This window comes from Megachile rotundata, chromosome 3 (assembly GCF_050947335.1).
Source record: "Megachile rotundata isolate GNS110a chromosome 3, iyMegRotu1, whole genome shotgun sequence".
Lineage (NCBI taxonomy): Eukaryota > Metazoa > Arthropoda > Insecta > Hymenoptera > Megachilidae > Megachile > Megachile rotundata.
The window spans coordinates 8,104,363-8,117,459 of NC_134985.1; the positions used below are offsets into that span (position 1 = coordinate 8,104,363).

General features: G+C 32.9%; 1 protein-coding gene across 13 annotated transcripts in view; it reads right to left on the reverse strand.

The window, feature by feature from the left end:
• The window catches only part of LOC105662897 (uncharacterized), a 102,483-nt gene that overhangs the window by 21,416 nt on the left and 67,970 nt on the right, over positions 1 to 13,097 (reverse strand). For all 13 annotated transcript variants that reach the window (XR_013037485.1, XR_013037484.1, XM_076529459.1 and 10 more), the window contains 5 exons: positions 12,789 to 13,073; positions 12,002 to 12,182; positions 11,208 to 11,422; positions 9,471 to 9,755; positions 5,377 to 5,551 (listed from right to left, as the gene is read on the reverse strand). Coding sequence is in view for 11 of the 13 variants with exons in the window: in XM_076529459.1 (XP_076385574.1) it covers positions 5,377 to 5,551; positions 9,471 to 9,755; positions 11,208 to 11,422; positions 12,002 to 12,182; positions 12,789 to 13,073 (1,141 nt within the window). In the remaining 2 variants the exon portion in view is untranslated. The remainder of the gene's footprint in view (positions 1 to 5,376; positions 5,552 to 9,470; positions 9,756 to 11,207; positions 11,423 to 12,001; positions 12,183 to 12,788; positions 13,074 to 13,097) is intronic.

Consider the following 13,097-nt stretch of genomic DNA (forward strand, 5'->3'; position numbering starts at 1 on the left):
GTAATTTTAATAGGAAAAGCGATTGAAGTACTGTAGAAACCATATACAACCACTCACTCACTTAATTTTCATAGGAATAGTAATTTAATATTGAAGTACTATAAGAACCATATCCAACCACACATTCAGTCAAATTTTAATAAGAATAATTTAATGTCGAAGTGCTACAAAAACCATATTCTAACCACTCACTCACTCAATTTTAATGGAAATAGCAATTTAATATCATAATACCATAAGACGCCATTTTGATTACTCACTGACCTAACCGTACAGGCTGAACCGTGTCAGATACGAATTTTTATAAGGGAATCAAACTTTCTTAAAATGGGACAAAATCCTTTTAAAAAATGGTAAAGAATGCAGAATAATGGTTAATGGGGGATTTGGGGTGCGGAGAGCCTTCTCCCCGGGGAATAAAACCATGTTACGTATGTAGAATTAATTCTTTCTACGTTACTCCTTTAATTGGAATAATTAATACTTGAAGTCACCCATATGTACATATGTGACGTATTAATTTTTAAATACATCAACTAGCAATTTTAGTGGAAATCATTTTATACCGCAAAATGCATATAAACCTTGTTGAATAAACAAGTGTTGAATATTATGAAAATATTATTAGAAAATAATTATATAATAATTGCCTATTATTGTAATTGCATTGAAGATCCCTCAATTGCATTGATAACCCTCTGTCATACATTGACTCGCGACTCAAAGTTAAAATCTGCCAAATCACATTTGAAATTAGAAAACTTGAATATTTGGAAAATACATACGTAAATTTGAAGATATTTGGTTTTATAAATAAACTAAATGGAAATCAAAATAAAAGAACGCTAAAGATAGTACTCGACTACATCACTGTGACGTTATACAATATTTACTTCGTTTCAGTATATTTGTCTTCTAAATATATGACATATATTTTTATATTTTATTTATTTATTTTCTGTCAGGTTTGCAGTTCTGTGTTTCCTAACTTCTTTTCCAAGCAGAACTATGTGTATGTCATTTAAAAAACAAGTATCATTTTATTTTATGTGGATGCATGAATGAAGTGAGTTACAAGTAGTGTGACTCTTATTGTTAGAAAGAGATTGTAGTTGAAATGAACCTAAACAATTTTTTCATTTTCAGAAATGTGGTTCGAAGCTTCATATGTTATCATGTATTCTGTATATGTTATCATACACATATATTAATCAACATGTACAAATTTCATATGTATGAATATTATATATAAACATTATTACATATTGTAAATGTTACATATGCATATAGTATATTACATACAGTGTGTATGAAAAAGGTCGAAACCCTTAAATATTTCGAAAAATATAAGTTTTATCAAAAAATGTTTTAGACAAAAGTTGTAGGGCTTAAAAAGTTCTATTTACTGGCAATATCATTTTGACCTTGAAGAGTCACTGGAAGGTCACGCGAAGGTCACTTCAATTTTTTTAAATGGAACACCCTATATATTTTTGCATATTCTTGTAGCTTACCTCGAGAGCTTTCTAAAACACTATGATAAAGTATTTTTTGATTAAAAACTTTTTGAGTTACTAAGGTTTGAAATTTCCAATAATTTTGACAAATTACAAAATATCTTACAAAATATTCATTTTTCAATAATCTTACCCTAATACTTTTATGCACAGAATAATGAGATAAATTGACTGGCGTAAAGAAAATACACAATTGTTTAAAAAAAAATAAGTAAATAAATTTTCAAACAATTTTTTTTAATAATATACTATACTATATTACTATATTACATATAGTATATTACACATACGTAATGCAACATACGCATATAGTATATGTACATATGTACATACATATATTGATCTCCAACATCCAACAAAAATTCAAAATTTGGAATTCTGATAGAATGACTCTTAACTGAAGTTTTACGAGAACAAGATATAAACATTAATTAACATATAGAAATTTATTGAGAAAGGTAAAGGTTTCATAAAATTTTGTCACAGCGAACATTTCCGACGCGAACATTTAGCTAAATGATATTTCGTGATACATTACGGTGGGGTCGAGTGTAATATAGGAAGGGAGGGTCTTATTTTTAACCAGGGCGACTAAACAAACTCTTTTCTCTTCTTTCACCGACGAAAAGTCACTTTGAGTCACGACTAATATTAGGTCGGTGCACATGCCGTGGCAATTAAATCTGACGTTTCTACGCCCACCTGTACCGTGCCTATGTACCATCAAAATTCGTCTGATCTTTCCTTTCAATCATTATTTCTTATTCAAATGTAATGTAAATTGTGCGATTAAATAACGATGGAGAATCGATTTCGACGAAAGCGATGTAAAAATATACCGCGGATATAGAATAGAAATCTTGGTAACCTTTCTTGAAATAGAATAGCAAATCCGGAGATGTTTGTTTGAGCTTCTATTCTCAGATTTGTCGAATGTTATGTGTATAGTTATTGATTGATAATTTGAGATACTTGGCCGATATGAGATATTTATTACTATTAAATTTTTGTCAAAAGAATTACACCGAAGATTATTAAATTTTTTCAAATTCTTTCAAATGAGGAATTTTAGGTTTGTACATTCTTCTACTTGACACTATGCTCCTATCTATCACTTTATCAAAAGTCCGTCTAAATTATACTGATATAAAATTATGTAATATATACATGCACATATAATACATGTAATATATACATTAATGTAAAAAGAAATATAATTTATTTCCTCAAGATCAACATTTCTTAACTAACTAAGTGAAAAATTCAAACTAAATTATATTAATTACTCCAACCATCAAAATACTTAATTTCATAAACTTCAGTAACTTCAATTAGCTTTCAAAATTTCATTAACCATTTATTAAGGAATTTCAAAAGCTTATCAGATACTTAGCCCCCTAACCTACAATTTCCTAGGCAGCTGCGTTATGCACAAACAACTAATTGCTACAATGTAGAGACCAGTAAAGAAAGCTGACAAGTTAGGCACGTTCCGTTTGCAACGCTCCTTGATTTTGAAGAGTATAATTAGAAATGGAGCTAAAATTCAATTCTGATGAAAATACGAGTGTGAACGAGTAGTTTGTGACGCGTGAACTTAGTGTGCGTCGCAAGTGTGTTACGACTGTGTCATGAGTGCGTTATGAGTGCGTCATAAGTACGTCATGAGTGCGTCATGAGTGTGTCATGAGTACGTCACATGTGCGACATAAATGCGTCACGAGTGCGTCATAAGTGTGTCATGAGTGCGTTAAAAGTGTGTCACGAGTGTGTCACGAGTGCGTCATAAGTACGTCATAAGTGCGTCACGAGTGCGTCATGAGTGCGTCACGAGTGCGTTATGAGTGCGTCACGAGTGCGTCATGAGTGCGTTAAAAGTGTGTCACGAGTGCGTCATAAGTACGTCACGAGTGCGTCATAAGTGCGTCATGAGTGCGGTAAGTGTGTCACGAGTGCGTCATGAGTACGTCACATGTGCGATATAAATGCGTCACGAGTGCATCATAAGTGCGTTAAGTGTGTCACGAGTGCGTCATGAGTGCGTTAAAAGTGTGTCACGAGTGCGTCATAAGTACGTCACGAGTGCGTCATAAGTGCGTCATGAGTGCGGTAAGAGTGTGTCGCGAGTGCGTCATGAGTACGTCATATGTGCGATATAAATGCGTCAGAAGTGCGTCATAAGTGCGTCATGAGTGTGTCATGAGTGCGTCACGTGCGTGTCACGTGTGCGTCAGGAATGCGTCACAGTATAATATTGAAATTTGACATCGATTTGTATAAATCTTGAACAAATTTAATTGGTTAAAAAGTGCGAAAGAGAAACAAATTCCTAAAATAATTGTAACAGATGTAACAGAGCAATCTTTCATAGTCGACATTAACAAATTCCAGAGATATTTGCAAACGGTGTCGATCGCTAGAATACCGAACAATTTTTATTGCATTCGGTGCCCACAGCAACAAATAATTTCGCGCGATGCCAAGATATCGAGGAAACTGGTAACCGTGCCACGAGTATTAATAACTCGTCGATTTAAACCGAATGGCAGCTTCATTCACCGGTGCCTCGATGCACACTTTCGACAGAGAACGAATACAAATCTGTCATTTAGAACGAATACAAATCTGCCTGAGAACGACAGAGGAGAATGTTTATTTTTGAGAACGTTTAAAGATTTTCAAATGAATTCAAACTTTTAAATTACAAAATCGGCAAATCTCTAAAATCTCAAGAATTTGGAAATATTAATATTTCCAGGATTGCAGTTTTCTAAGATAACAAATTATCAAAATTGCAAATTTCTATGGTACCAAATTTGTAAAACACCAAATTTCCAACACCCCAAATTTCCAAGATCCCAAATTTCCATCATTCCAAATTTGTAGAACCTCAAATTTTCTCACAGCCCAAATTTCCAGAACTTCAAATATTTACCCTACCAAATTTCCATCCCCCCAAATTTCTTAAAAACCAAATCTCTAAACCACTAAATTTCCTAAATCATCTCATTTCCTAAATCTCTAAATTGCCCAAATTTTCTGAATCATCAAATCCCTCAATCACCAACTTTTCTAAAGTATCACACTTGCAAAATTCTAGAACTCAAGAACGATTCTAGAATCAGAGAGGAGGAGACCGGAAAAGAGATCTCGATAACCGCACAGGAAGGTGTTGCGAAATCGTCGAGACTCTCGGAAATTCGATACCTCTGCTCCTCTTTGCTTTTCTGCGAGAAAAACTACTGCATTTCTCGACCACCCACTTACAAACCTTCTGAAGTTTTGCTCGTTTCATTGCATCGTACTTCATACGATCATTTTTAGCCGCGTTTAACGTGAAGTGGTCGTTTCTAGGTAGGGACACATATGTACAAGTGTGAAGAGTGTAATAAAAGCTCATATGTTTGAGTATCGTGTTTTGTTTGTTTTAGTGGTTGTTGAGAGAAGATTTGTAATTATGCTGTTTTTATTATCTAGATGTTAATAATATAATATTCTAAATTTACGGAGTGTTGTTTTATATTCAGGAAGCTTTATGGGGAAGTTGCTTGAGGATTTAAGAATTGTGCATTTAGAGAGGTGGAAAATGAAAACTGTTTTGAGGCTTGCAAATTTTTGTAAGTTAAGATTTGACAACTTTGAAATTTTAGAATTTTGGAACTTGAGAATTTGGGACATAGTACATTTGCAAATTTTTAAATTTAGTAATTTGGGGATTTGGGAGATTTAAAAATTTGAGAATTTTAGAATTGAAAAATTTAGGATTTGGGAATTTCGGAATTGAGAAATTTGAGGTCTTATGAGATTAATACAGGCAGTTAATGAAAATGAATTAAATTAAAAGTATGGAGTTACTTACCGATCTCTAGACGAGCACTGCAGATCGCTTTGCCAGCAGCGTTCTCCGCCACACAGGAAATCGTTCCAACATGCGTGTTTCCGGTCTCTGGGATCGTCAGAACCTGTCGATCTCCACTGACCGATACCAAGAAGTCCTTGCCATGAACGGGACGATCGTTAAATAGCCATTGAATCTGAAAATTGATCAACGAAGTTGCTGAATGGCTTTCAATTTCATTAAATCAAATAAATACTATTTTCCTTTATTCTATATTTTATGTTTATTTTGATTAAAATAACGTAAATTATATTTTAATATATTTACTATATACGATGTTGTAATAATGTTTTCAAGATATTAATAGTCACTCATCAATTACTAGATAGCAAGTTAATAATATACCCTTAATATAAATGAAGTTATAAAGTACTTGTTACGAAAATATTATAATGTACTTATAACAAAATCACGTGAAATAAATGAAAATATACGAAACAAGAATAATTTGCAGAAAATTTAAAAAATTTGAAGGTATAATTAATTTGAAGTTAGTATAAAAATATAACACTTAAGATAAATTTAATAGTAACAAAAACATGATACAATTTAAAGTTTATTTTATAATAACTCTTTAGGCTGAAGTGGATGAAGTAAATTTATTATGACGGAAGTGGGGCAGTGCCAATATTCTCCTAATCGATGTCTTCATAAATTTAGAACTGTATCTAAATGTTGAGTATTTAAATGTTGTGGACGTTCAACAATTATAATTTCAATTTACTATTAAAAGAATACAAATTGTCTTGCACTTCGAATTGTCAAAGCTTGATATTGAACTTTAATTATATCGTCCCGATAATAAAGCTGTCTATCTTTGTATTTTAGGAGGTAATATAATTCTGTCAAACATTCAGCACAATGTAAATATGTAGCACAGCTGTTTAATCCTCGAGTCATAAAAATTTCATGAAATACCTGGATTACTGGAACTACTGTTTTGAGATTTTAAAAATGATACAGATGACACAGAAGTGGGAACAGAAATTCACGTTTCAATGAAGAAGGAGAATCTTGTTTGAAGAAAAAGAAATAATTTGTTGTTTCACCCATGAAAAATCATAAAAATTTCACGATGTACCTGAATTACTTCAACTGTTGAATCAACATCTTAAATTCCTACAAACGCCATAAAACTGGAAGAAGAAACTTGTCTGTCATAAAAGAAGAAATAATAACTTACTGTTTCATCCACAAAAATTTCACGATGTACCTAAATTACTTCAACTATCAAATTTTAAATTTACATTAATGTCACAAAGCTAAAAGAAGAAATTTGCTATTTCACGTAGAAGAGGAACAGAAGACAAGAAACTTGCGTATCTTGAAAGAAGAAATAATAACTTACTGTTTCATCCATAAAAACCCACAAACATTTCACAAAGCATTTCAATTATTTCAACCATAATAATATTTTAAATTCCTATAAATGTCACAAAAATAAAAGAAGAAACTTGCTATTTAACGAACAAGAAGAAGAGTGGAGAATAACTTATCTATCTTGCAAGAAGAACTAAAACTTACTGTTTCATCCACAAAAACCCACAAACATTTCACAAAACATCTCAATTATTTCAACCATAATAATATTTTAAATTCCTATAAATGTCACAAAAATAAAAGAAGAAACTTGCTATTTAATGTAGAAGGAGAAGAGTGGAGAAGAAACTTGCCTATCTTGAAAGAAGAAATAATAACTTACTATTTCATCCACAAAAACCCACAAACATTTCACAAAGCATCTCAATTATTTTAACCATAATAATATTTTAAATTCCTATAAATGTCACAAAAATAAAAGAAGAAACTTGCTATTTAATGTAGAAGGAGAAGAGTGGAGAAGAAACTTGCCTATCTTGAAAGAAGAAATAATAACTTACTATTTCATCCACAAAAACCCACAAAAATTTCACAAACCATCAATTACTCCAACAATAAAAATTCTTCAAATTCCTACAATTGTCACAAAACTAAAAGAAGAAACTCGCTATTTAACGAAGAACAATATTGAAAAAGAAACTTGTCCTCCATACAAAAAGAAGAAATAACTTCTTCCTTTCCCACGACAACGTATACACACCTCACCAAATTCAATTAATAAAAATAAACTAAAAAAAAAAGTATTACGCAATGAAAACGTCGATACCTGATTCGCGGTAGTCGAAGAAAATTTCGCGGAGTACCTCGCGGTACGGCAGCATCCGCGAATTTCTACATCAGGTACATTGTTCTCGTTTAAATATAACCCAGAGGCACAAAATTACTCTTGGTCGGCCACCTCTTGACAGGCTGGCCAACTCTGCGTAACGTCTTCAACGTATTCCTTTACACCTTTGTGAGAAATCTCCCTCTGGCATCGAAATTCAAGGTTCATCGATTTTATTACTTATTATATGTACATTTTGTGAATGTACTTTACATTGCTTTTGTAAGTTGTTTAATTCTGTTGCGGTAGGAACTTTAACTGTGGCAGAATGAAGTTAGTGGGGAAGAAGAGAGTTTTGTGCATGTGGGGTATAGTTTGTATTGGAGGATTTTTGGAAGATTTGAAGATTTTTATATTAGTGGATTTTTAGATTTGAAGATTTAAAGATTTGTAGATTTGTAGATTTGAAGATTTTTATATTTGTGGATTTGTGGATTTTTAGATTTTTAGATTTGAAGATTTGTGGACTTGCAGATTCCTAGGTCTTCAGGTTCATGGATTTCAAGATTTCTTGATTTCTAGATTATTAGATTTCTCGACCGTCAAATCTATTGACAGTCTGAATTTTTAGGCTTCTTTTCTAAATACTCACATTTCCAAATTTCTAATATCCCAAATTCTCAGTGTCTTAAATTCCAAATATTCCAAATTCCCAACACCTCAAATTCTCAAGATCCCAAATTCCCAACATCCCAAATTTGTCATATCCCCAATTCCCAATATCCCAAATTTTCAACATCCCACATTTGTCATGCCCCAAATTCCCAATATCCCAAATTTGTCATATTCCAAATTCCCAATATCCCAAATTTGTCATATTCCAAATTTCCAATATCCCAAATTTGTTATGTCCCAAATTTTCAGTGTCTTAAATTCCAAATATTCCAAATTCCCAACACCCCAAATTCCCAATATCCCAAATTTGTCATATTCCAAATTTCCAATATCCCAAATTTGTCATATTCCAAAATTCCAATATCCCAAATTTGTCATGTCCCAAATTCTCCATATTCCAAATTTGTCATGTCCCAAATTTTCAGTGTCTTAAATTCCAAATATTCCAAATTCCCAACACCCCAAATTCTCAAGATCCCAAATTCCCAATATACCAAATTCCCAACATCTCAAATTTGTCATATCCCAAATTCCCAATATCCCAAATTTTCAACATCCCACATTTGTCATGCCCCAAATTCCCAATATCCCAAATTTGTCATATTCCAAATTTCCAATATCCTAAATTTGTCGTATTCCAAATTCCCAATATCTCAAATTTGTCATGTCCCAAATTTTCAGTGTCTTAAATTCCAAATATTCCAAATTCCCAACATTCCAAATTCCCAATATCCCAAATTTGTCATATTCCAAATTTCCAATATTCCAAATTTGTCATGTCCCAAAATTTTAGTATCTTAAATTCCAAATGTTCCAAATTCCCAACACTCCAAATTCTCAAGATCCCAAATTCCCAATATACCAAATTCCCAACATCCCAAATTTGTTATATCCCAAATTTTCAACATCCCACATTTGTCATGCCCCAAATTTCCAATATCCCAAATTTATCATATTCCAAATTTCCAATATCCCAAATTTGTCGTATTCCAAATTCCCAATATCCCAAATTTGTCATGTCCCAAATTCTCAATATTCCAAATTTGCCAAATCCCAAATTTCCAATATCCCAAATTCCTAAAGTCCTCAATTTCTACATATCTCAAATTCCTAAACTCTTCCTTTCCTAAATGTCCCAATTCCCAAAATCCTAAATTTCCAAATTCCAAAATTTCTAAATGACCAACTGACACATAATAACCATATAAAAAGTACATATACATATATCACTCACTTTGGGCGACGGTTTCCCAACCACGATGCACTCAAACTTGGTAGAAACCCCCTCAGAAACTTTCCTATCCTCGAATTTCTCTTTAAACGTCGGAGCAATTAATTTTTCTTCCATCTGCACGAATTCTTCTTTTCTTCTAAAATCACCCAATGATCTGATCACTAATCTTGCGAAGGCTTTAGCTTCTCCGTGTACATTGGATGCCTTGACCACGAAATTTCCTTTGTCTTCAGGAACCACCGATATGATTCTTAGAATACTAGTGCCATCTTCTTTCCGTTGGATCTGAAACAAATAATTCATATTTTATATATAACAGGAGTTATTATAATTTTATTTCATTAATTTTTAAGGTGAGGTATATGAAGGTGAAGGTGAAGGGGTAGTGAAGGTGTATTTGACAATTTTTGTATTTGGGGGAAGGAATCTTTGGAATTTTGAGAACTCGGGGAGCTAGAAATTTGGGGTGCTAGAAATTTGGGGAGCTAGAAATTTGGGGTGTTAGAAATTTGGGGAGCTAGAAATTTGGGGTGCTAGAATTTTGGGGAGCTAGAAATTTGGGGTGTTAGAAATTTGGGGAGCTAGAAATTTGGAGTGTTAGAAATTTAGGATGCTGAAAATTTAGAGGGGTTGGAAATTTGGGATGCGAGAAATTTGGGGTTTTACAAATTTGGAATGTTGAAAATTTGGGGTGTTGAAAATTTGGAGTTCTCAAAATTGAGACCTTGGAAATTTTGGGTGTTGGAAATTTGGAATGCGAGAAATTTGGGGTGTTGGAAATTTGGGGTTTTACAAATTTGGAATGTTGACAATTTGGGGTGTTGAAAATTTGGAGTTCTTAAAATTGAGACCTTGGAAATTTTGAGTGTTGGAAATTTGGGGTGTTGGAAATTTGGAATTCGAGAAATTTGGGGTGTTGAAAATTTGGGATTCCACAAATTTGGAATGTTGGAAATTTGGGGTATTGAAAATTTGGAGCTCTCAAAATTGAGACCTTGGAAATTTTGGGTGTTGGAAATTTGGAATTCGAGAAATTTGGGGTGTTGAAAATTTGGGATTCCACAAATTTGGAATGTTGGAAATTTGGGGTATTGAAAATTTGGAGCTTTCAAAATTGAGACCTTGGAAATTTTGGGTGTTGGAAATTTGGGGTGTTGGAAATTTGGAGTATTAGAAATTTGGGGTGTTGGGAATTTGGGATGTTGGAAATTTGGGGTGCTGGAACTTCGGAATTTAAAAAATTTGGGGTATTAGAAATTTGCTAGCTTAAAAATTTAGCGTTTGAAGTATTTTAGCATAAATTTTTTAATTTAGAAATTAGATAGATAGATTTGGGGATTTGAAAATTAAGGAACATAAAAAGATAACTTTTACATCTGAAAGTTAGTCAATTTGTAAATTCCTAAATTTCTAAATGTATAGTTTCATACATTCGTTAATTTGCAAATACAAAAATCCATAAACTAAAAAATATTACTCTTCTGAATTCCAAAATAATACACAATAAACTACTTCTCCACACAAAATCCGCTCCCTCAGATAATTCATCAACGAACATAAAAATAAATTGCAGCCACAGTTTACAATTCCAAATGTACATTTCACAACACGTGTGCATAGTTTCATATTTTCTCAGAAAATAACAAAAGTTCATAAATAAAGCACATATTTAACGTCGGAGATGAATTCTGCACTTAATAAAGAAAATGTTGATACAACGTTTATTTCAACACTCACTCGGATTCTTTCGCTTTCGTTAATCTCTCCGCTGTCGGAGAACCATTTTAGTTCTGGTTTCGGTTCACCAACTACTGCGCATTCGAAGATTGCGTTCTCTCCTTCGGCTATTAAGGAATCAGTTGGAAGCTTCACGAATTTCGGTGGAGAACCTGTGGCGGTTGTTTCCTTCTCTTCTGGTTTCGTTTTCTCCAAGTCGTGAGAGATAGACACCGCTATAACAGAAATATTTCGAGTTTGGAAGGTTAATTGTTTGATTTGTGGTGAAATATTTGTTCATTGTTTTTAATATTGACTGTATGGGGATGTACAGACACTTTGAAATTGAAGATCAAGTGAAAAGATCAATAAATAAATAATAAAACATGGATGAATATGCACATTCTTTAGTTTCATAGAAAATAATTTAGAGTTCAAGACAAGTATCTTAACAAACTTTGTAATTTAAAATAAAAAAGTGTGTTGAAGTAAGAAACACAGATTTCAAGAGGAACATCTTAAAAAATTTCATAATTTAAAATAAAAAAAATGTGTTGAAGTAAGATCCACAAATTTCAAAAGAAGCATCTTAAACAATTTCATAATTTTAAATAAAAACGTCAAAATTTGTAATAGTAGCAAGCATTAGTGATAGTAGCAAAGAAATTTTAATCTTTGACCAAGAATGTGAAGTTTAAACAAGTTCCACGAAGCTTCAAATATTAGTACCATAATACAAAGTATTCCTACATGTTTCACTGTGTTTTCAAATATATTGCATAATAATTTGTACTATTACATAATTTATTACATACGTGTTACTGTTAAAATGCACTGACTAGAAGCTTCGCCGCCCGAGTTAATGGCGACTACTTTGTAAACACCGGCGTCGTCCAAGAAAGCCTCATGAATGAGCAAAGAGCACTTGTCACCTTGAAACAGCAGCTGAAAATCGGCTGATTCTTTCACTGGTTGATCATCGTGGTACCAAATCACCTGTAAGAACATTGCACGTATTTAATAAAACAAGTAACAAAAATAAACTGAATAAAATAGCTCTATACGAAAACCAAGGTAGAGCATTTCAAGTTAGACGAGTTTGATCTCATTTAAGTGCATAAAGTACTTTTTCCATAGAAAAGGATATAATATTACAGTAAATTGAGTGTCTTTGCACCTTCATTTAATTTTGACTCTAATTGAACAAACGCTCAAACCCATCACTACTTTGCTTTAACTTACAGCTGTACCTGATATATCAGTACATAGTTATCTATATCTTGTGTAGATGTTATTTATATCTTTTGTAGAAGATGTAGACTCATTTTGTGAATCTAAAGGACTCATAAAGACCTGTATAACAATTTTACAATCGTCTCTATGAGTCTAAAAAGCTCACCTTACGAAGGTCCTTACAAGAGTCCTCACCTTACAGGAGACCTTGTGTGCAAGGTTATACCAGTATAAAGTTTATACTAATATCTATACCTAACATAATAATATACTAATACCTAACATAACACAATAATATACACTAATATCTAATATTATAATACAGTACAAAATTAAAAAGAAAATATAGAGAAATTAGAAATAACTTACCTCAGGTTCAGGTTGCCCCACAATAACGCAATCCAACCGCACAGATCGACCCTCCTGCACCTTCAAATCCTTCAAAGGCATCTGAATCTTCGGAACCACGGGCTCCATATCGCTGCCCGCGAATTCAGAATCGCTGGTTTCGTGCGGAAGTCGTCCTTTTACCGAAACGTTGCAAGACACCGTAGCCTCGCCAGCATCATTCTTCGCGACGACCATGTAACATCCCGCATCCTTCGCGAACGCCTCCGAGATGATCAAACTACTCCTTCCGCTGTCCGTTTGTATCTGAAACAATAACGGGTCCCGGCA